The sequence below is a fragment of the Acipenser ruthenus genome, chromosome 15 (genome assembly GCF_902713425.1).
Source record: "Acipenser ruthenus chromosome 15, fAciRut3.2 maternal haplotype, whole genome shotgun sequence".
Lineage (NCBI taxonomy): Eukaryota > Metazoa > Chordata > Actinopteri > Acipenseriformes > Acipenseridae > Acipenser > Acipenser ruthenus.
Window position 1 is genome coordinate 31,324,884 of NC_081203.1, and position 24,474 is coordinate 31,349,357.

General features: G+C 41.0%; 2 protein-coding genes across 5 annotated transcripts; both read left to right on the forward strand.

The window, feature by feature from the left end:
- The first annotated feature begins 96 nt into the window (after positions 1–96).
- On the forward strand, positions 97–9,095 carry LOC117422542 (leucine-rich repeat-containing protein 74A). The gene is made up of 13 exons (XM_034037684.3): positions 97–292; positions 706–881; positions 1,158–1,265; positions 1,580–1,673; positions 1,832–1,881; positions 2,294–2,375; positions 2,698–2,783; positions 3,637–3,831; positions 4,463–4,558; positions 4,850–4,993; positions 5,418–5,522; positions 6,143–6,228; positions 7,839–9,095. The coding sequence occupies exons 1-13, from the start codon at positions 97–99 to the stop codon at positions 8,410–8,412; spliced, it is 1,992 nt and encodes a 663-aa protein (XP_033893575.3). The 3' UTR covers positions 8,413–9,095.
- A 452-nt stretch (positions 9,096–9,547) lies between these two features.
- Positions 9,548–24,338, forward strand: LOC117973860 (ribosomal protein S6 kinase-like 1). Of its 4 annotated transcripts, none has more exons than XM_058987890.1 (11): positions 9,548–9,706; positions 12,227–12,582; positions 13,359–13,483; positions 13,991–14,089; positions 15,339–15,386; positions 15,912–16,044; positions 16,371–17,837; positions 18,203–18,292; positions 18,822–18,904; positions 19,490–19,585; positions 20,032–24,338. In XM_058987890.1, the coding sequence occupies exons 2-11, from the start codon at positions 12,447–12,449 to the stop codon at positions 20,140–20,142; spliced, it is 2,388 nt and encodes a 795-aa protein (XP_058843873.1). In that variant the 5' UTR covers positions 9,548–9,706; positions 12,227–12,446; the 3' UTR covers positions 20,143–24,338. The 4 variants fall into 4 exon arrangements, with proteins under 4 accessions (XP_058843873.1, XP_058843874.1, XP_058843875.1 ...); XM_058987892.1 differs by lacking the exon at positions 9,548–9,706 and adding an exon at positions 10,732–10,883 and having other exon boundaries at positions 12,227–12,609; XM_058987889.1 differs by lacking the exon at positions 9,548–9,706 and adding an exon at positions 10,734–10,883.
- The last annotated feature ends 136 nt before the right edge of the window (positions 24,339–24,474 follow it).

The following is a 24,474-nucleotide window of genomic DNA, read 5'->3' on the forward strand; positions in this document are numbered from 1 at the left end:
GTTACCTGCAGGATCAGAATCTCATTCCAAGCAGCTCTTAGTAGCAAACAAAACATGTGTGGGGCTTAAAGGAGCTTGAGGTGGTGCACACTGTACATGAATGAAATCCTCGCTCGCTGTGCAGTTATGGAGTCCCATCCTTCCAGGTGCTGCCAGCTGACTGATGTTACAAGCTTTGAGATGTCCCAGTCTTGCATTCCCATTGAGACCCTGTCTCTGGATCACCCGAGCGAGTGTCCGGTGCACAAAGATTGCAGTGGAGATGAGTGGGACACTGATCTGGAGCCTGAAGGTAAGACAGCCAGTGGCTTGCAGCTCCACTGCAACGTGTTTACCATTGTGAGAGGGATTGTGAAGTCTGCTGTCTGCTCCAGGTGTGTAAAACAGCAAGGAGCTTTCTGAAAGTGCTATTTATTCATGGATTATTTGTTGGTCTTGATGTCTGTTATTTAGTGTATTTGTTCAATGAAAGCTGAGAGGGCCTAGGTTTTGTAATGGTTTCCAGTTCTTTCTTTTTTTTCTTCTTTAGCATGTTGTTCAGGTTATTGGCGTGTTCATTCAACACAAGACACCCAATGTGTTAATGTGCAGCTCGAGTATCTGCAGTAAATCACTTGCTTTTCAGTTTTAAGAAGCTTGCTGGTGTGTGTTGGTGTCTGGTCTGATTTTAACTGAATTCTATTTATCTATTTGGTCGTTGTGCAGAGGTTGCTGAGAAAACCAAGGGAATTTCAGCCAATGATCTGTACCTGCAGGCCTGTGAGGTGGTGGGCGTGGTCCCTGTCTCTTACTTCCTGCGTAACCTAGGCAACCCCATCCTCAACCTGAACCACCACGGACTGGGGCCCCTGGGAGCCAAAGCTCTTGCTATAGCACTTGTGGTGAGTTATTTATACTTCTATGATTCAGGCGCTCAACTCAACGTTGCAAAGAGAAGAAATATGATGCATTAATATTGTACTTTGCAGACACTTTTGTGCATATGTTATTAATATGAAAGCGAAATGGTTTGCCTTGATTATGCAGCACACAACACAGTCATATCAGCACAGTTAACCCGTTGATTCTACCTGTTCACTTGAGCTCTGTTATTTAAACAGATTCATGTGTTGTTTTACACCCAGTAACAAAGCATCACATTTACTGTTATTCACCAGAGTGACATGAAGATCACAAACCTGGAACTGGAAGATAATCATATACTTGCAGAGGGTGCCAAATACCTGATGGACATGTTAAAGGGAAATTGCTCCATTCAAGATCTGGTAAGCAATCTTATATAGGTAGTTGATGTATTAGTAAATGTGACCATATCCAATTAAAGCAATAACTTAAACTGCAAAATTAGGAGCACCAATATATGATTAAGAGTCCACATGGACAACAACAGACATGGATGGCTGCTGAGAGAAGCACATTTGTCCTAGAGAGTCTGGTCAGGAACAAGGGGTAAACAAGGCTGATTGTGCAGTTAGAGAGGTTTAGGTTTTAAATTGCGGGCCACTAGAGGGTGACAAAACTGCATTTTAATAGAAAAATGTGAGAATATATCTATTTCAATAAAAGTCCTATTTTTCAGAACATGTCTAATAATCACCTGCAGTCTGCTGGTGCTGAACATGTCTCCAAAATGTTACTGGACAACGTCTCCCTGAGATCAATTAAGCTATCAGGTGTGTATCTATTGGTATTTAACACTCCATTTAAAATCGTTCCAATGCCAGTCAGGTTGCATATTCAAAGATGTGTGTTTTGCATGTATTTGAACTGTTTTTGACAGTCACCATGGTTTCAACAGTATTGTTACGGCTTTGTTTCCTTAAATAACCAGGAAATGAATTCACGGAACATGATGCCAAGAGCTTTGCAGATGTCTTGTCTGTAAGTATCATCATTTTATGCTTCTGTTAGATAATGTGTTTATTGCCCATTGTCAGCCAGGAATCACAGCCTCATGACTGATGAGCTGAGCTCTGGAACTTCCTGTGTGTATTACCAGAATATCAGCAAACACCTTGACATGGGAATCTTTAGTCTTGGACGGACCGCAGAACACTTTGCTCCACACTCGTAGTTTTCTATAAAATGTATTTATTTTTTTAGAAACAGGTTTTTGGTGCTTCGAATGATTTTAAAGCTGTAATAGTCCTGCATTCACACTATAAAAAAAATGCTCTGAGTAAAAAATAAAATAAAACAAAATGTAGTTTACTCAGCCACAGGAAATGATGAGCCAGGCCTGTCCCATGGTCTACAGCATGTCTGGGGTGCCACCCCTGATCTCTTTATTCAGTCCAATTACAGAGTGAAGGAGCTGGACCTGAGCCACAATGAGTTCTGTGAGAAGGGTGGGGAACACCTTGGCCAGATGTTAGGTAAGAACTGGGTCTCCGAGGACAGGCTGAGAAAGCTGCCTGAATGAGGAGCAGCATTCAGTAACATTGTTAAAGCTGGTACCCATTCCACAATCTACAACAACAGCAATACAAAATTGTGCATGCGGGTTTGCTTATAGTCTTGTCAGTTGTAATACACCATGGTAAAAGCATGCCAAAGTGTGGTGTATAGTAAAAGCAAGACAATGTACAGGCAAGCATGATAAGAATAGTCAGTTGGGTGAAGTCATTAACAGATGCAGTTATGATTGAAGTCATTAACAGATGCAGCTTGATGTTGATGCTTCTCCTTTTCCTTCAGCCAACAATGAAGGGCTGCATGTCTTAAACCTGAGCTGGAACCACCTGCGGATGAAAGGAGCGGTGGCTCTGAGCGCCGGACTCAAAGTAGGAACATGTTTGAATGCAGGGCACCTGGCTGCTGTGTTTCTACTGGGGAGGGGGGTTGGGAAAGGGATAGTAAGAAGAAAAAAAAAACACAATAAACTTACCTAATACTGCCTCCTCAATGGAAACACTACAGCATGATAATTAGAAAAAGAAAAAAAAACAATAAGAAAAGAATATGCTTTTCAAAGGGTGTGTTCTGATCCTGTTTTTAAATGGACTCATTAGGCTGCATGTGACATATTTTGTGTGCATGATTTTTTTTTTTTAAATACAGATTAAAACACTTTATACTTTATACAGTCCTTTAAATAACTCATCACTCAGCTAAAGTCACATTGTAAGTGTAAGTTGTAGAAAAACAAATGGTAATTGATAAACAAGCCAAATCTAGGATGGACCCTTTGTATCTAAGAGTGCCTGTGCGCACCCTTCTTTTAGAATCACAGAAAACCTGTGTGCGCCTCTATCCTTTCTACAACAACAAAGCTGTGCCTTTGATTCTACAGCGAAATGAATGGCAGAAATTGTACAGATCTGTAGATTAAATGTCCTCACTCCCATTTTGCAATTCAAAGCGTATCTGATATATATTTTTGGTTTGGTATCTGCAGTTGCAACATCATCTAGAGAAACGTGAGAGAAACAGATATGTTGAAAAGACTTTAGTCTCTGTAGCTTTATACCTACCACCTAATGACATAGTGCTTACAATTCCACATAAAACCAAAATATAGTTTCAAGTGGTCCTGAAACGCATGGAAAACTGGAAGGGAACCTACCTACAATAATGTAGGAGCTGTCAAATAATGGATTCTTCACTGTGACTGATGCCTTCAGTGTTTGTCCTCAGGTCAACCTGACTATCAAGTCTCTCGACCTCTCCTGGAATGGCTTTGGGAATGAAGGAGTGCTGGCGTTAGGAGAGGCTCTTAAATTTAACAGCACGTTACTGTACCTGGACCTCTCAAGCAACCGCGTCACCAACGAGGGGGCGGGCATGCTGTGTAAAGGACTGGAGGCCAACGACACGCTGAAAGTTCTGAAGGTGAAGGAGAAAATGGAATGCCTGATAGACATTGAGCTGGAGGAAGATCCAGTGTAAGACTGGGGTTCTGGTTATCCTCAACAGTAAACCTCAACTGTGTCCTCCCCTAAACTATACATATGCATAGGTGAAAAGAAATCCTTATAATCCCTGGTCTCATAGCTCCACAGCAATCTAGCTGAAATCCCTTAGAAAAGTTTATCACACTGTTATTGCATGGTACTTTCTATGGGAAACTTTTATAAGGGATAAAATATCAATAAACATTGCTGTACGATTTATGGAAAATAGAACTAAGGTAGAACTTTATGGGCCCTAAAGGATTAATGAATCAGGCTTGCAGTTCCAACTTAGATGGTAGTTTGTTTTCCTTTTTCAAAGTACTGTTTAACCTAAGAGCAGGATTATAAGCACTTTTCAAAAAGTTTTATCAATATGGCCCTGTTTGCCTAATGTTAATTAATTGTGGTTCCTCTGTGAATAACAGTTTGGAATTATATTCTATAAAAATGTGCGTCTCATACATTGATCTAGAGCTCTAGAATGCTAGGTAGAATCCCAAGACGATTCTAAATTCTTAAAGTATACCCGACTGTATGTAGAAATGCAATGTGTTTCCGTAACCCTCCAGCTGTCTAACAATCCCCTGACTGTGGAAGGGGCCCTGGCCCTGCTCAACTCGGTGAAAAACACCCCAAAATCAGCCCTGGAGAAGCTCAACATCTCAGTGAGTTCATCTTAAAAGTGCTCCTCTTTATTTCAAACGTGTAGAAGAGAGTGGTGGGCATATTTATTGATTTTATCTTTTGAATTCATTCAGCGGGTTGCCATCCTTTATTAATAAATGTGTTAACAGAAATGAAAAACAAGCTGCTGCCAATTTCCTGACTGATACACACAGCTCACCTAATTCAAAGCACTGCACCATAGGCTTGCTGGTCCTAAATTCAACAATGCAATCTCTGATGAGCTAAGAAGTTCTGTCTTTGCTTTGCTTGTTTCGTTGTCTGGTGTCTAGAACGTCCTGGTGAATGAAGTGTTTCTGCAGCTGCTGGAAAAGACGTGTCAGGAACATCAGGGGCTGGAGGTCATCTTTGGAGGGGTTGGGGGCTTCATTGCCAGGAAACCAAAGCAGCACCCCGACCCCATGAAAATGATTCAGGTGGAAGGATGAAAAAGCACATGAGAGGCTCAGCTAGAGCTTTGCCTTTGTAGCCTTACAAAAGTGTTGTTTTCATTGGAATGTAGTAACAGGCAATGTATGCATTTTTCTCTTGGGTACAACCTCATTGATAAAAAAAGGGACATAAATCATGTGCTGTTTTGAATGGCCCTCATATGGAAAGATACGTTTATAGAACTATTGATTCTGTTTGAAGGATATAGTGGAACATTATTGATCAAAAGTCAGAGAAATGGTGCTTAGAATTATGTCCATCTTTCAGGCAATTGCTCCTTCTTTTTGTTGGTATTAATGGGCTTTGTAGTTTGAAGGACATGAATATGAAATGTAAAGCAGATTGAGCTTCTGTACTGTCATCATTCTTGTCCTGGTATAATAAACAAGTCTGTTTTCTTTACTGCAGGATTATTTGGATGAACGCAAGCTACGCCTCTGGGATTTCTTCCGGAACATTGATAAAGATGGATTCATGAAAGTGCCCGTCTCTGACTTCAGAAAAGCTGTGCAGGTCAGACTGCACGTTTTTACTGATATTCTCAGGTTAAACAAGGCTAGTCCAGTTCTTCAGTAAGGAGCAGAACAGCCATCTCACAGAAGCTACTGTAGGTTAGGTCTGATCAGTATTTAAATATGGTGACATCCACCACCCCTGAGCCAGAGTGTTAAGGAGGCACTGTGTGATCTGTGGATATCACAGAAGAGCTGGATGTTACCATGGTGCTCCTGCTCAATCTCAATACTTGTCAATTTAACTAAGAACTATATTCTATATTTTACTTAATCTTTTCATTAAAAAAAACAGTACAACACATTACCTTCCTCACTGTATAATACCCAACACTGGTATGCTCCCCATTCGCTTATGTTTAGAATCACGGTTACAGTAGTTTGCACTGTATTGAATCAATAACATTTCAGCCATTGCCTTCACTTCTGACTAGACCCAGCCTTTATGCCCTCCAAAACTCTGGTTTGTAAATTACCTCTGATAAGGGATTAAAAGTGAAATGTTCTTGTTAAACACACCAAACATTTCATTTCCTCCTGGTCTCATGTCCCAAACATTTGATGTCCTACTTTGATAATTTTTCTATCCTCCTTTCACTGTTTTCTTCCATTGTCATTCAGCAAACCAATATCCCTCTTGATCGGGTTCAAATTGAGGAGCTGATACACAGACTAGACAAGGACAGGACTGGGATGGTGGACTACAGGTGAGTCTGCATTGAAGTGGACCTAAACATATAGAACACTGATTCACACTTCACGGTAAAAGACATGCAAAAGGATGAAACAAGGGTTTCATTCAAAGTTATTACATTAAAACAGCTCTGTAGAGCTTCATTTTCAGTGCTGTCAGGTAAAAAGAGAAAGCTCTACCAGGTTCACAGCGTCCTGGCTGTACGAAGTAGGCTGGTCTTCACTGGGGACTCCGACAGGAGCATCACATTGGCTCTGGCGCTCCTGTGGGTTAGGGAGGTAAAACCGGCAGAGACGGTTTCTCCTCGTCGCTCTGCAGAGAACCCTGCTGGCCAGGCGCCCAGTGAGGTCAGAGCGGACACCTGCAGGGCGTTTGTCCTCCAGAGGTCGATAGCTCGCTGACATCCGTTCTCGAGATCCTGGGTGAAAAAGGAAGCTGGCTTGGTCATGGGATCGGAGGACGCCCACTTAATCTTCGTGTCTCCTGAGCAATGTGGGGAATTGCTGCGGTGAGGAGAAAAGCGATTGGGCATTCCAAAGTGGGAGAAAATCGGGAGGAAAATTACAACTGGACACACTAAATTAAAAAAAAAAAAAAAAAGTTTATTGATGCAAATAAATAACTTTCACACAGTGTGCATGCTTGAGCACAGCACCTACTGTCACCTTGTGTCTGTTTTTAATTTCATGTGCAGACTTTTTCGTCTCATTTCTCAGAATAAAATGATCTTTTCTTTCATTCGGACTAGCTCCCTTCAGCCGTCATAGCCAGCAGGAAGAAGGAACTGGTCATCAGCCTTCTGCCCCCAGTTCACGTTCACCAAGGAAAGGAAAAGGAGAGCGATATTTAAGGATTATATATCAAGTCTAGCAATATTGAATAAAAGTTCCTTTAAGCATACATTTGCATAACATTACTTCTTCGGAATCAATTAGCTTAGTTCTGAATAGTGGTGCACTAAATAAACATTCTTATATTTTGTGCTCTGAAGTTATTGTAAGTTTACTATCCACTTGACAAACCTACATATTGCATTCCATGGAAACTTCTCAAAATCACATAGTATACAGTAGTTCTTATTTTGGAAGCAGCATTTTGTCTGTGGTAATGGATTTTGTCTGCTGTAGAAGCAAAGGACACTAGCTTAATAAAAGGATTGGGTTTACTGAGGGAATATAGCAGATGCATTTGTCTGTTTGTGTGTACAGTATGTCTATATTCCTTCTTGCCAATGTAATACAGCAGACTGGAAATAACAAAGCTTCCTTGGTGTGATCTATGTGGGAAAAGAAGGACAGCAAATGATCAGAATTAAAGATGGTGATCCACTGAAAAGACCAGTTGAGCTACAGAGTAAACATGGATTCTAGTCACTGTAACTGTAACTAGTGAAGCAAAAACATAGAAGAACAGGATATAGACTATAGATCTGCTACAATCTATTAGATTATATAATTGATGTGGGTTACTGAGGTACAGCTGAGATTGGGTAACCTTGTGTTGAAGTATCTACTATGGCTTTTCTGCCAAGCATGTGTACAGATCTCTCTGAACCACTAAGAGCACTATTGTGTGCTACTCCGGTTCTGACCCGCTCTCCTCCCATAATCCCTTGTTGTTCAGGGGCCTTGCTGACACCCGAAAGCAGATGATGCGGGATCAACGGCGGCAGCTGCGGAAGCAAGAATCCCGTCAGAAGAAGGAGAAGCAGAAGAGTGACCGCGTGCTCCAAACCTTCCAGAGCGCTGTGGAGGCGGTCACCCCTCGCAGCTCCATGGTGATATCTCCAGGGTTACCAGGGGACTCCAGCAGCTCTCAGCACTTCTCAGCCACGCCCCTCAGCTCGTGGCACCACGTGGTGATGTCAAACAGCAGCCGCTACTCCGTGCCGAACATGAGCACCGAACATGTTCACCTCCCGCCGATTGGGATCCAACCTCGCCCCGGTAGTTCACTGAAGGTCCGGTCCTCCTCGCAACCCAACCTGCACCCTGAGGTTCGGGCTACTTCCCGGACCAAGCCCATCTCTGCCCTGGAATTCCAGACAAATTCACAACCTGAGATCACTTCTTCTCATCCGGTTAGCCCTGCGTCAAACAGCTTGACCAGGTCCAGGCCAGCCCTGACAGCTCATAAGCATCAAACATCCACCAAAGCTTCTAATCATAAAAGCAAGCCTGCCAAAGGAAAAAGCTAAAACAGTTTCCATTCTAAGAGAGGTATTCTTTTTTATACCCAATCATTCCTAAATGTAAACCCTGTTGTGGTCCAGAACGTAATGTATGCGGTGTAGAAAGCAACCTCTGTGTTAGCCAGTCAAATCAGGTGGTCTTGTTTGGATTGTATTAACCATGGCCCTATGAATCCCTGTTAGTATTGATTGACTCCCTAATTAACATGACTAAATTACACAATACAGTGGAAATACAGCACTGTAAGAACCACACCCAAATTACTTGGAGATCCCAGTTTGACCTGAGCAAGGCGTCCCTAATTATGAGCACCCACTAAATAACATTTCTGGGCTTGCAACAGATATGGTCAAGTAGCATCATAAATCGCAAAGGAAATATTATATCAGCCGTTTACTGTAAAAACCAGTGAACCTTGTAGACTAGTACAGAACATTCGGCTCCTTGCTGGCGTTGTTAATTCTCTGCTCTAAAGGAGCTGTGCAATGTGTGACCCTGGTTGTCATAGCAATGAAGGAAGGATTTATTTCTTGAGAACATTCATGGCATCATCTGTGTTTTAAAAGGCCTTGTGATGGTAGTGTGTATTTATTTATTTATTTTTTTGCAGCACAGGTACTCACGTGTGCTTCTGACGAGTCTGCAGGATTTATTTTGTGTTGTGTTAGCTGAGTTATGTATGCATATCCCTGAGGGGGCAGCTTAATTAACTAATGGCGTTTTTATGCTTCTTCATCTCTCTGTAGTGTGTGGATTGGACTCATTCCAAAAAGAAAAATAGATATTTAACTTAACAATATTGCTTGTCTTTTTATTAAACAAACATTGTACATATTGACTTTTTTTTATTGAATTGTATTCATTTCTTCTTATTACACTTTACACTCTTGAGAGTTGTATTGTTATTGGTGAATTACGAATTATACCAATTATAAAGGAAAACACACACACCAATCCTCACAGAATTTGAGGTAACTAAATTACAAGGTTCATTTAGATGTTTGTTTATTTATTTACTACAGCTTAAAAGAAAAGCCCTATAAAGCCTGCCCGCTGTATGGGGTAATGTGGCGTGTTGGTACGGTACTGTACAGTGTGGGTGGTTCACAGCAGTGCTGTGAAGTGTGGTCTTGTGTGTCAGCCTGTCGCTGGTACGCAAACACTGAATGAGAGCAGGTGCAGTTCCCATAGAGAAGGCGTGCGTTGGAGTAATTGCGTTTCTACTGCAGGTTATGTAGTCGTGTCGTGAAACTTGTCAAGAGGTCTTTCATTTCTATGATGCGGAAGCTGCCCAGAGAGGTAAGACATTTCCAGATTTACCACATTACTATGTTTACACACAGACGAGGCCATTTTTAATTGATTGCGTGTGTGTGTGTGTGTGTGTGTGTGTATGTATGTATATATATATATATATATATATATATATATATATATATATATATGTTTCATCAGTACTGCATGGCCCGTTATATCAATCCATAAGCAGTAGGCTATACTTATAAAGATTCTGCTATTGTAATGACACACCCAGGCTACCACACAGACTCATATGTGAAATTATTAATAATGCACCACACTATATGCACCTTATAGACAATGAATGGTGGCTGTACTGCCACTACAATGTATGACCTATCCGAAACGAGCCTTGTCTCTTACTGGTTTAATAGCATAGGCTTCATGGTAATCACTACCACATCATGCAGCTATCAAGTTCCATGTGCACCATCTGGTTACTCCTTAAGTGAGTATGAAGAACGCTCCTGAGCTCCTGAGAGACGACTAGGAATAAAGGGGCACAATTACCATGTGACCTCATACGACTTTCCAGGAAAGGCGCAATTTGTACTGTCAAGGTATTTCAGTAATAATAATTTTTCCTACCAAAGATTTAAATCACATTACCGGAACCCATGCAAAAGTCAATCTGACTTAGATTTTTTGCCTTATAAAAGTTCCCCATAGTAAAGCATAGTAAAGTGTAATAAAGCAGATCATGTTACATCCCAGTGTTCCCCAAAGTGAGGTATTAGCTGCGGGGCAAATCCTTCCTCGCCCCTTGAACCCTGCTGGTCACTTTGCCATTCTTGAAGCCACAACGTTACACTTCGGCACTGCTGCAATACTTTATTTCATTGCCTCTTGCAAGCTCAGTTTTTAAACAAACATTTGAAAAATTGCTGCCTTTTGCTATGTCCTCAATATGGGCTGGCAGTCATCTGTAGAATAAAAATGTATCCGTATTTAAAATAAAAATACGTGGGTCTGTATAAAAATGGTGTCTGTCTCTTTAAATTGAGTGGAGTCCCAGGTGGCAGGGGGTGTTGTTTTCAGCTGATGGCAAGGGAATGACATCACCAGCAGCAAGTCAGTACACATTATCATTCTTCCCCCAGTTCTAAGATTTTCTGTGCTTCTACATCCTTCCAAGACGCGCAGATACACGATAAGCACGCGGTGCATTACAGTCAAGGTACAGTACAGTATGTTTGATGTGAATACGCTGAATATTATCATCTTTGAATGGGCTGTTTTGGACGCTAATTTAAAGAGCTGCTGCAGAAGCATTTTGATTGTGTAATTATTGGTGGGTGTGCACTGCGCAGTGTTTCAAAACAAGGTATACGAAACGGGTTTAATCTAAGGTCACACTGTACATAGCAACCTTTAGATTTATTATGTAATTTTTTTATTTGCCTGTCTGTTTGTTGAATGGGTGCAGTGTAGTGTTTTGGGGGACGGGTGTTCATCGATTGGTTGGATGAAGTGGTGGGGGAGTTTACGTAGGTACTGCAGTGCTGTCCAGTTTCAATTCAGTTGAAGATTTCGTTTCTCACGTGTGACTTGTTCCTGGTAGCCTCCCTTGCCTTCTACAAATTAAATGTAAACATCTTAACAATTCTCTGGAGCACCAGATTCTCTCTTTTCCACCAGGATCTTAAGGGATCATGGGGTCAGTTCATCTGTAATCATAACCCCAGTCATAGTGGATAACACATTTTAAACCTGATGTTGCAAATTAACAGGCAAAAGAAGCTGAAAATATGTCTACAGCAAAAGAGGTTGGCAGCAGATGCAGTTCACAGAGCTGTCCACAGCTATGTGACATTATAGTCAGAGCTTTGACCTCTGTGTATTGTTTCAGAGTTCATGAAGTATTCATGATTTGCTAGTGTCCTAAGTAGACCATATTCTGGGGAACCAAAATAAGAATGTGTTGTCAAAGATTCTTCAGGACTGCAGTTCCAATTATGCGGTTACAATCAGGGGAATGCGTGGATTTGTAACATTAGATGTGTATATTGTTATTATTTCCAGTTTGTTTCATGCACTTATCTGTAGGTGAAGTATTTTAATTAGGGTCAGTGACCTCCTCCCTTTCATAGTGACCATTTCCCTTCTTAGCCTTTTCATTCAAATCATCTGAACTACACTTCTGGTCTTAAATCACTACACGTTGTTTGGTTCCCAGCGTTGTTTTGATTTGCTGTGAACGTGTGAATATAAGCCGTGATCTTAACTGAGGAGATTGTTCAGCACTGAAGCAGTGACTGTGATTGGAGAAGCAATGTTTCCAGAGGTTCGAAGCTTTGCATAGAAACAACTGTTGAGATTTTTAACCCTTGGTAACCTGATTTTTATAATGCAATGTATTTATTGTAAGTAATTCATTGAATTGTTGTATCTTTGCATGGCTTGCAGAATGACAATTAATATTTTGGCCCAGCTGCTGACTTGACAAGCTTCCCATCCAACTCCTCATTGGGTCAGTATTGTAAGCAAATAAACGAAACTCAATTCTTTTGGTACTTGCAGATCAAGAGTTTCATTTGCCAGTGGGTGGTGTCCCTGAGAGAAGGTGTGACAATGTGGAGGCAGCTGGAGCCAGTACCATGACCCTGCCCACACCATGCACCAGGTGTTGGGGGAGCCGCAGGACGCAGACCCCTGCGGCAGGGCTTAGTGCCAGGCCAGATTATACCTGGAGCAGATCAGGAGCCGAGTCTCCACAAACAGGCAGGACGTCAAGCCGGCCATGGCCAAGCGGGATTACCTGGTGGACGCTGCCAAACAGATCCGCATGGCGCTGGACCGGGAGATCAGCGAAGAATACGAGGCTGCATTTAACTACTACAAGAACGGGGTTGACCTCTTGTTAAAGGGGGTGCAAGGTACAGGGTTGCAACGGCTTTCTGGGGGTAAGGGGGTCTCATTATAGAGATGTTTCAAGATAGACTTAGCAACCACTTCATTGTCCTTGATCTCTTCCAAAAGAGCTCTTCTGCTCTGTTACCTTGTAGGAGTAGAAGAAAAGAGGATGGTGAGAAATTACGTCCCTGTGATCCCAGACCCACAAGCTGTGATAAAATCATTACAGGAATCAGTAGAGTTGTGTTGGATCAGGCTTTGAAAATTGGAGGATCAAAGACCATGAAATGAAAGGGACGTCACTAGAGTCACAGAGGGAGTCACTGCCCTAGGAGGGATCCAAACTCAGATTCACTTGACTCTTAGTCCTTTGTTTTAAACCGCTAAGCTAAATTGTCTGCAAGATTACCATTTCACTGCCAAGGTTTAACCTACTGTATGGCCATGCTAATGATACCGATCACATGCTTTTTCACAGACTCATTTCAGTTCCTGTTTACAAACTCTTTGGAAGAGAGATGCTGTTATGTTGATTAAAAGAAGAACACACCTGGAGTGCCTTTTAGTTTTGGAGGTTGGGCAGATGGGACGTGTATGTGACCTATCAACTGTCATTAGATTTTGTTTTGTATTATTTGTGGTTGGGATTACTGTTACATATGCTAGATATGTCATTCTGAAAGGTAGAAAAGTAGGAAGTGGTATCTATGTCTGGACCACCAAGAGGATGCCCTGGCTAACACTGCGTGCTTCTGGCAGCTCAAGGAAAGAACTATTTATTTCTCTTGATCCATTGCAGTTGACCCGAACAAGGAGCGCAGGGAAGCAGTGAAACGGAAGACCACCCAGTACCTGAAACGAGCCGAGGAAATCTTCAACTCGCACCTGCAGGGGAGTCTGGGGAGGACAGACTCCAAATCCGGGGTATGGGCAACGCTTCTCAGTGCTGTCCCTGGCAGTTCATATGCAGCATGTTTGCCATGTTAAATCACTTGAATATAAAGGGAATCTGGGGTCTGTTCAGCAGATGTAAATACCACCACTGAGATCATTAAAATGTGTGTGCCAAGGTAATGAGAATCAGACACTTAACAGGGCAGGGGATTCTGTCTGAAGGGCAGCAGTATTTAAGTCAGTCACTGATGACATCAGTGGATTAGCCCACCCTTTCTTTTTTGTGTCTGTGGTATGGCCAAATCCAGTACCCAGTGTCACAGCCTAAAGACACTGCATCCATTGGTAGCAGCTTCAAGATTATTTTTGTGACCGGAGTCCAGTTCTTTAATACACAATGAAACATCCAAAAGCATTCATTCTGACAGTATTCATAGGCAATTCGGGCATCAAGTGGAGTAACAGATAGTTTTACAGTTTACCAGTGTAATATGTGTAGCTCGCTTCAGTGACAAACATGCATCTCTCTTTTTTCAGTGTCAGGGATTCAGTAGCCTGAGGTTTCGACCAATCCGAATCCTCAGCTCACCCGTGGAAGACCTGAAGATGTATAAGGTCACTGGGGTCATTGACAAGGTAACTCATGAAAAGCCACAGCACCGTGAACCGAACCAAGCTGCTCGATTAAACAAAAGGTTATTGGATTTTTTTTTTTTGGTTCAATTTGAAAACCACACAGATGCACAGGATGGTCAGGCAAGAGAAATAAAGGCAATTCATAAATCTCAAGATTCAAGCTTTGATTAAATAAGTGGCGTTTAATAGTGGAAGTCTTTTATGCAAAACTGTATTGTGTTTTGAAATCTTGCCGTGGTTCATTAGAAGTCTTAAGAAACAGATCAGTGATGAGGAATTGTTGCAGGAGTTTCCAACTCGGTCAGTTGCTAGCAGCTGTGGACTGCACTTTGATGTCCCATTTACTACTGGAAATTAAGTAAAAATGAGGGCTAATTAAAAAAAAGGGATGGACTTGTGTTTAATATATCCCTTTTTACAGGGATATACATGAGGCTTTATTGCTGTACAAGTGGCATAAAATAATGCTACTTCAACACAGAAACATAAAGCTGCTGTATTTTAGAGGGTTTGCTTGGCATTGTATAACCACTGCCTTCACATTCTGTCATTCCGTACTTGTTTGTGCATTGACTCAGTGCTGTCTGTAGTGTTGCATGGTGATTCAGACTGGTTGCCTATCCTGAGCATTGAACAAATCATCTGGGTTTAACAATACACTCATGGGAACCGCTGGAGGAAATCTGGGCTAAACCAGCATGACAACCCCCCTGAGACGCAGCCTGCTGAAAGACTGGAGATCAGCATCCTCCAAACTGAAACACGAGGTTCACAAAAGAGCTTTGTGCAGTCTGTTATGTAGTCTTTACTGTAGACACAGGGATTACACAGGCAGCGCATCTAATGGACACCTGTGTGAAATAAATGGTAACTTGTAACATGTAATGGGTGCAGTCTAAAACTAATGTGTGTTAAAGATTCCAGTGTATGGTGAGGCTTTGCATTTTAATTCTGTGGGGTCGGCTTCATGGACACAGGAGAAGCACTAGTGGTGGTAATTAAGTCTGAGAAAAGACACAGGAAGCACCTGTTTGGGTTATGTTGTAACTAATATTATTACTGGTAGAAATGATTTAGAGGAAGCCAGGATTGGATCACCATTTCAGTTCTCTCTTTCAAAGCTTTTAGGTTCGTTTGACATACCTTCTTTATACTCATGACTGTCCGTGAATTCAAATCGTTTTAGAGTAACAGGAACATGCTTTCACCTCTTTAAAATCATACCGTATACTCTTTGTTTCTTTCTTAGGTGCTCATGGTCCAGAACCCAGCCACAAAGGAGATTTTTGTTGTCAAAGTAGGTGTCAAATCCACGGGTCACTTGTTACGTTACTGTAAAAAAAACAAAAAAACAAATAGGTTCTATGAGGAAGAACTTTGAACATAAAAAACAGTTAAAGCATAGCTGGTGGAATTCACAGGGCAGATTGAACTGTGTTTAAAGGTATAGAAGCAGATATATAGAAACTCTATATAATCACATAATCTTCCATCACCGCCCCCCATCATCTTGTAGTTCCATTTTGCTTTTGTCACAAACCTTGTAATCCTCTGTTGCCTGTGACGCAGTTCCCTGTCATCTATTTTTAATCAGAGATGCCAGGAAATGTACTTTTGACCTTCACAGTACCCATTGTTTCTCCTTACTTAGGGAGTATGAATCATCAATCGATTGGATGAACTTGAGTAACAAAGCTGTCGGCTTAGATTTCAGATGGCTTTTACTGAGCAATGGGTATATTGGGGTTGGGCAAACCCTTGCAATCTGTAGCACACACTTCAGCGTAAATGGGCTGTCTGGATGACTTTTTTTCCCCCCCAGAGCCTCCCCAAGTCTAGCTGGAAAAGCCATGAGTACCAGACCATAATTCCCCAGGGCGTGCCGTTTATGGTGCGGCTTCTGAGATACTCCGTCAGTGAGGATTCAGTCTTCCTTCACCTGGAACATATACAAGGTGAGAAGAAACGGGAACTGTCTGATCTGTACTGCCTGGTCTCAATTAAATGCAGACAAGCCCACATTTAAAGACCACTTCTGTAGTGAGTTTATTGAATGTTCATTTATTTCCAATTGAAATCACCTGTATTATATAAGGAACACCTTTTTATATAAAGACCCCCTTTTTAGATGGTTATAAGAAGATGGCTTAACCATATTAATTATTGTCAGTATTTTTGATTTGTATTGCTGGGTTATGAACAGAGCCCCTTTAATATAAACTCTAAGTTTAAGAACGATGTCTGCTGTGTGACTTTCTTTTTGTTTCTCTTGCTCATTTAGGTGTGAGACTCTTTTCTCAGATTCACAAAGCCAGCACTGAGAGGGTGAAAGAGTACCCTGAATGCTGCAGTCCCTCTCGCAGAAAGATTAAGCTGAAGAACAGCTACACCACACCAACGCTGAGGTTTGATTTTGAGGAAAGCTGCAGAGTAACACCAAACAAAATGACAGGAATTACAGAGGACTTGGTGCACTATTCTGACACAGAACCCCGGACAGAAGGCCAGTCGGAGGGCTTCAGCAGTGGAGATGCTGGGTGTCTGCTCTGCAGCAAACATAATAAAATGAATGAGCACTCCCAACATTGTCTTTGCTCAGAATGCTATACTGGAATGGTAATGAAGTCTGATTTTTTACCAGCAAACAGCAAAGAACAATTCCATAGGAACCAGAGCAACCTGTTAGAATCTCAGGAATATATTGCCCACCAACCAGATGTGAACACCAGAGACAAACCTAATCGGGCACTGAAAGTTGCTCCAAGCAATCTGATAAGCACTGAACTTTGTACTGAATGTAATAAATGCAGGGCTGTAAATACTAACCATCTGGCAAATGAGGTACCTCAAGCAACTGAAACGTCAGTACAAAGCTCAGGTTCTGAGACGGCATGTGAAAGCCAGTTGGTGTGTGAGAGTGTGACATTGAAACTGGAGGAGGATTTCTCAGACCCCCCCGTGCAAACTTGGATGGAAGGTGGCCGCGGTGCGTTGGCCACTGAAGGCACTTCCAAAGTCTCTAGTACAGCCAGGAGGCCTGCTGCAGTAGCAGGCCAATACCTCGCAGTGCAGGATGCGGAGGGGAGAGAGAACTTGAGTAACACTGCTGCCAACCAACAGGAAAGGACAGAAGGGACTAGTGATTCTGCAGGGGCATTGGAAAACTCAACACCCATTAGAGTAGACTCTTCTAATGTGGATTCAGCAAGCATAATGATAGGTGCGTCCTCAGGGAACGGGCAGTGCCTGATGAAGGTACCCGTTCACAATTTAAGTGCTGCTAACCAGGTCTCTACAGACCAGGACCCAGTAATCCCCAGTGTAAAGGACCTCCAGGTGACCTCGACCAAGGTCAAGGGCCAGGAGGAGAAAGAGGACTGGGAACTGTTAAGCCCTCTGAACAGAGAGAGCGGGGCCTTCCCAATGACCGGGCAGGTAGAGGTGCTCCTGTGTGAATCGAGAGGAGCTGGAGCTGGATCCAAAGCATCTCAGCTTTGTAAGAACGGATACTGTAGCAGCAGCCTGTCGCCTGCGTCCGATTTGCACATTGAAGTGGACGGTTGGTGTCTGCTGCCGAATTTCCCCTCCAGGCAGACCGCTGAAAGGCCCAAGCCAGGCCCGAGGGGCCTCTCCGAAGACCAGGCCCGGCTGTGGGTGGCCCAGATTCTGTTGGCTTTGGAAAGCCTTCATGAGCAGGGGATTGTGTGCAGGGACCTGAATCCCAAGAACTTACTGCTGGATAGCTGTGGTCAGTACCCGGTAGATGATGTGTGTAGATGGATCTTGCAGGACCACAGCAAGCCTTTAAGTGTACAATCTGTTTTGTGTGCCCAGTGAAATTCATTTACCAATATATAACTCCCTTATCGGAGCAGCAGGTATAAGTCACACTTTAAAATGAGTTAAAACACTGTTCAAATTAAAATAGTATAGAATACAAAAGTAGTACTTCATTACTTTGCATAATACTGTATTTATTTATATTTTTTTAAAGGATATGATTTTAATTCTTATCAACTTCCTAAAATTGTAAATGTTTAAAAAAACAAAACATAACATGCATAGACTGTTTTGAAAGTCTCCTGTTTTTTTTTTCTTGTTTTGTTTTTTTAGGACGGGTTCGCTTAACATACTTTGGTCAGTGGGGTGAAGTTCAATCCCAGACCAGCCCCAAAGCAATGGAAGACATGTACTGTGCACCAGGTAATACAAGCTCACTCAGGAAGATACATCTGACAGATTCTGAATTCATGATAAACTCTAAACTGTAGTTAAAGTTATGTAAATAATAAATAAATATATATATATATATATATATATATATATATATATATATATATATATATATATATATATATATATATATTTTGATGGAAAGCTAAAAAGAAATATTGAAATAAAAAGCCCTCTGACACTGATATGGCAGCAGGATAACATTCATACAGATGACTACGAATGAACACAGTGCCATCTAGTGGTGTAATAATGATACAACAATGCACCTAATTTGGTTACCTGCTGCAGCCCTTTTTGAGTTGCAAAGTGCAGAGCAGTCTTATATTTTTTAAAGGATGAAGAAAGGGCATTAGGATAGTCTTGCTTCTTTTTAACACTTACATTGGTGTTTGTGTGTCCCGGTCATTCCCACATAACGTTTGGAACCTGTTCCCTTCTGGGCAAGAGGTGTGTGCTACCTTTAGAATCATTAAAAAAAAAAAGTTTTTCATTTCAGAAGTGGGTGGTGTTTGTGAAGTCACGGAAGCCTGTGATTGGTGGAGCTTGGGTGCTTTGTTGTATGAGCTCCTTACTGGAATGGTAAATAAACAGTTTTTTTTTTTTAATGTTATGCTGCTTCTGCTCTGCTATTACATTGTAATATCGTACCCGTTTTATACATCTTCTACCAGTAGGACGCTTAACTTTCATACCAAACCTATTCATACAGTATATGGCAGTAAATGTGTCATTATCACTTTCAAAATGACTTCACAAATTGACATTTGCTGTATGCAGTGTGACAGCACTCTGGTTGAACTTCCTTACTCAAATAGCTCACGATGCAGTCCACTGTTGATAGTGTCGTGTCAGATGTTATCAGTCAGTGTGCTGCGGAAATCCACTAAAAGTTTATGTTTCATTCATGCATGTGTGGATATTGTTGGTTTCCTTCTACCTGGTCTATTCCTATTGTCTTAAAACCATTCCACCAGAGTCCAGACTTCAATTCTGTCAAATCCATTCTGTTAATCCAAGGGCTACCCACAATACCATGTACTTTGCATGTAACTGCTTTCTGTCACGGTCCAGTCCACAAATGTTGTTGAAGTAGCCTATGCTGTGGTTCTCCCCCAGCAGGCTGTGTGCTAACTCCCCTCTCCCCTGCCCCCCTCTCTGCCCCAGTCCCTGAAGCAGTGCCACCCCTCTGGCATCCTCCCTCACACCCAACTCCACCTCCCAGACTACCTGAGCACTGCAGCAGCCTCCCTGCTGACCGAGGTGAGACAAGGGCCATCGCTGGCTTCATCTGGTAGTTTGTTGAGTATTATTTTACATTAAGTGCATGTTTCATCATAGACCGTATAAGAGATGCAAGATATGTATTTGTTGGTATTCCCATGCAGAAAATAGTCTAACATACAACTCTTTGTAACTTAATTGCATAATATTTGGGGTACCACTGCACTTGTGGGATGGGATTGCTCATTACTGTCTCATTTGAAGATCGATTATCTATTCAAAGATACCAAGATATTTAGAAAGCAAAGGGTCGGAGTGAGAAGAAAGGCAACACAGACCCCTCCCCTTAGTTGTATTACTTTACATGAGAATCATCTGTATTTTGAAAATGGATCTAGACAATACATTTCTGTCCCGTACTGTCTTGTACGGCCCTGTACCATGCAATAACCCACTGTGCTGTTATGCTCCGCATGCATCTCCAGCTCCTGCAGTTCGATGCTGGGTACCGGCTGGGCTCTGGAGGAGGGGGTGTGAGCGACATCAAGGGCCATCCATTTTTCAGCACTGTCCCTTGGCAGAAGCTGAGTGGGTAACCCTCAGCGAGAGACGACCCACAGGACCCAACACATTTGCACTGATGAAGGGGCAAAGGAACACAGAGCCCAACAGACCACTAGAATTCCCTGAACTGACAGCTGGAAATGAAATATAAAATGTAGCCAGGTATCTGAGCACCAGGGCCATGAGTTCAAGCTTATGATTAAGTGATGGTTAATAGAATGAGAAATGCAAATGGCGGCATAAAAGAATGTTTCAGAAATGGAATCCGACCAATTTCAGAATGGGGAACAACAGCATGGTATTGCGTACTGCCTGCAATGGGGTGCGGTCAAACACCAAAACACTACCATGGATATTCAATGATGTCACAGGCATTCTGATTTTTTTTTTTTTTACCCTTGTATGTCAACCAGCAACACACCAACTTTCAATACCTTTTGATCAGCCAGTCTAGGAATTATTAATCCGAGAAGACTCTTTTTACCAGGGATAGCTCAGATAATTCATTATATTACAACCTCACAATATGAAGCAACGTCAAAGTGTCAAAAATAGTGTTTTTTAATCTTTTATCTCCATTGTTATTTAAGCTGATCTAAGGTTCTCCCCGTCTTGCCTGGGATGATGCTTTATTGTATAGAGCTGGTAAAGTGGAGCATGCAATGGGGAGGGGCTTCAGAACCCTTCCTGGGTAGAATGGTGGGCGGTTGTTTCTGTTTTACAAGCATCTAACGTATGAACTGACAAACCTTACAATAACAATTTATAACACACTGTATCACCAAGATGTAATTAAAGGAATGAAATAGCAATTACACGTGTGTTTATGTTATTGACGAGTCTACAGATCAGAAAGTATAACTTCAAAGGCAGTGGAAACCCTGTTCAAACTTTTTTTGTTGTTGCCTATATAAGGGAACAACTAAGATATTCCTTACAGTTCAAAATGACCTTGTCAGATAGATATTATTAAAGGGTTGTTCCACGCCTGCTAGGATAATCATATTCAAAATCTAGACGCACTTTTACCACCCAGTGTATTGTGAAAATGTTTTATTGGACAGACCATTTTGCTCTATGCGGAGTCCACTTTAGAGGCTGTGAGTTGGGGGAAGTAGATGTAATGTAGAGTACATCTTCACAAGTGTGTGTCCTAGCAACTAAGAGGCTTTGTTGAGCCAATGTATTGTGTGCACTGCGGCACATTTGAAATGTCAGGAGAAAGCGCTGGTGTTTGTCTTCTGTCAGGCACGCATGACTCACTTGCTAGTTTATGTTGTTTATGTAATTGTATGTGTGATGGAACAGCTGTTCACTTTTATTAGCCATTCAATGGCTGTATTTTTATAAACTATTTGTTTTCTGTTTAACACTGAAAAATGCACTGAAGGACAGAGGCATGCATCTATGAAGGTCAATTATAGGTAGATTAGAAGCTCAGAGTTGGGTTTTAAAAATAAACTGGAAGAGTTTCAGTAAGGTTTTAGTCCCCTTGCCTCCAAAATGAAGTAAAAGATGCAAACCAAGTATGGATGCTCAGAAACGTACTTGTAGAATTTGGCCAATATAGAGATAAATGACCAGAAGTGTGCTTATTTAAATCAGATGGGCACATGGCATTGAAATGTAATTTTAAAGTACAGCATCATAAACTACGGTAGGGTGTGTGAGTTTTGTTTATTATTAATGAAAGAGACCATTCTACTTTTATAATGATTCAAAGTACACTGTTTATTGATTCATGAAAGATTAACAGGTGATATAGTCACTACACGATTACATTTGTTTACATTCATTGGTTATTCAACATACCCAAACATCACAATTATTGCAACCCATTCTTGTATTCGAATAATGGTAGTCACCTAACTTGCAGTCAGAATAGTAATGATGTCATATCACCTCTTAACTGAGAAGACCCTTTCAGACGGGTTCAAGGAAGATGTTTAGTCCATTTCACCCGGGCAATTCACTGAAATCTGGTCTCCTCTAAGCTGATATAGCTGTGTTTCATTTGGCTCTGAACATGCACAGTCTTAATCCTATAGAATCCATACTCTTAAAACACCTGGTTTTGGACAAATGTCACATTTTTCAATTAGTCAGTTTTTCGTTAAGTATATGGGAAAACTACAAAGCAGTATGTAATTCAATATGTTGACATAACATTATATAGCAGGTTTCATTCGACTATGATATATATAATAAAAGGTGTTCATTGGAATTTCTGTGATCATAGTTGGGAGCATAAAAGGCAATGTTACACAAAAACATCTACCTGTTCCATCAGTATACATTCAAAGAATATTTAATTTCAGCCATTCTTCCCACCTTTTCATGTTGTTCAGATATATGGCTTGTAAGCAAGCGTTGCATTTCATTCTGGCAGGATATCATTGTTGCTCTTTTTTTCCATTAGGAAGTATAAAGAGGCCTTATAAGGCTTGCATACTGAATGAGTCTTTTGTTTTGGGTAAATGTTGCTTCTCTACAGCATGCATACTTAAAGGTTATTTTAATAACAATATGGTTATTCTTAAATGGGGATCAGGTGCACAAGCTCCGTCTGATGGTCTAATTTTGACAACAAAACATGTAGTCCTTATGTTCAGCAAATGTATTTTGTAAACACTTAGGCACATTTTGTAAGGATAAAATGTTATTGTTTGTTGGGAGTCTGCAAAGTAACTAAGTGCATTTGTGTTTTTTTTTCTGAAAAATTAAAATTTTTGTTCAGAAAAATATGTTAGAATAAACAGACCCTTTTAGTGAAATTATAAGACGCAGGTACTTTTATTTCAGTATGAGCTGTGCCAGTTTATTTTGTGCACAGAGATGTTACTGTATAAGCTTTTTATTATAACCTAGTTTTATTACTGGTTTTACTGTGTGAAGAAAGATTATGCATGTATAATTTGGCAAGAAATGAGTCAAAAAAGCAAAGGGCTGTGATATCCATGCTTTTTTTTTATTTCTGGACACATTCTATTCTGTACTTACTTTTCTTTTGCCACATTCTATGCCATGTACTTAAAGAGGGATTTCCCATGACTTCCAAACTAATATAGCTCTGTGAATGGTCATCTTCAGCAGCAACATGATTTCCAGCCTTGTCCCAGTTTATTAAACCAGCTTCAAAATACAGTGGGGCCCAAAAATATGGAGACAGTTCCTCATTTTAATTCTTGGGAGAATTCCTGAGAAGTGAAACATTTTGAGGATACAAGGCATTTGGGGGGAAAAAACATTTCAAATTCCTTTCCCTTAAAAAATATGCATATGTATGCACAGTTTGTGATCTGATACATTATCAAAAGGCAGGCTTATCTGTACAATTTCAGATCTTTATACTACAAGTCTTATGTACTTTTTAGACATGAAACTGCAAAACAATGCACACAACAGTGACAAGAAAATCAGTTATGCAATATATTTAAAACATAACGCATAATATACATTATTGCCATAAATAAGTATTTTATTAATACTTCACCTGAAACCTCACGATTCTAGCGGGCCCATGAAAACAGCAACAGATTTTTTTGAAAAAGGTTGAAATGGCACATGAATAACTTAGGGAAATCCAATCTCTGAAGTGGGTAATGAAAACCATTTGCCATCTTTTGTAATGTGCCCGTTTCTATTCTTTCAGCTTTCATCTATCTCCATACAAAGACTAAAAGGACAAATATCCTATTCTGCTACCTGATTTGATATTCCCATCTTGTGCCAATTTTTTAAAGAAACAGCATTTTAAAAAAGGGACACGGATATTGATGCACCTTGTGAAACACTATTAAAATCATCCCTTTCTTGCTAATGGAATCTTGTGTGGCAGTAAAAAAGCTGAATGATGTTGTTGGGGCCATTTATCTATTATAGCCTCCTCTATTCTTATGGTAATGTAACATTCGTGTTTTTGTGTGACTAATTAATTCTATGTTTTCCTCTAGATTGCATTGTTTGTGTGGGCTCTGGCAATGAAACAAAGATGTCTATTAGAAGCCATTGTGTGCTGCGATTATAAAAGTAAACGAAGTATTAGAGAACCCCTGTGCAGCTGGGAACACTTGACCCTTTATTATTAAAATGTTAAGGTATAAGCAGTCTGAAGACTCAATCAGTGATTTCATTATCTGGATTCTTAACAAGTGTATGTAGAATCTATGGGTGCACAGACAGCTCAACTCACGCTTTGGGATGGTTGTACTAAAGAGTGTAGAATGATCATGGGGGGGGGGGGGGGGGGGGGGATTTATATTTTCATATTTCTATCATTGTATGTCATATTTTCCATTAATATAAAAGTGTTTCATTTCAGCTCAGAACACCTTTTGGGAGATGCACAAAAAGTCAATGATTGA

Excerpts from the sequence above, each read along its gene's own strand:
- LOC117973860 (XM_058987892.1), top strand. The coding sequence starts at position 12,447 with ATGGCCAAGCGGGATTACCTGGTGGACGCTGCCAAACAGATCCGCATG. Across the intron at positions 16,045-16,370 it reads TCACCTGGAACATATACAAG|GTGTGAGACTCTTTTCTCAG; the intron begins GTGAGAAGAAAC and ends TTGCTCATTTAG. Across the intron at positions 18,905-19,489 it reads ATGAGCTCCTTACTGGAATG|TCCCTGAAGCAGTGCCACCC; the intron begins GTAAATAAACAG and ends TCTCTGCCCCAG.
- LOC117422542 (XM_034037684.3), top strand. The coding sequence starts at position 97 with ATGAATGAAATCCTCGCTCGCTGTGCAGTTATGGAGTCCCATCCTTCC. Across the intron at positions 2,784-3,636 it reads CTCTGAGCGCCGGACTCAAA|GTCAACCTGACTATCAAGTC; the intron begins GTAGGAACATGT and ends GTTTGTCCTCAG. Across the intron at positions 5,523-6,142 it reads ACTTCAGAAAAGCTGTGCAG|CAAACCAATATCCCTCTTGA; the intron begins GTCAGACTGCAC and ends ATTGTCATTCAG.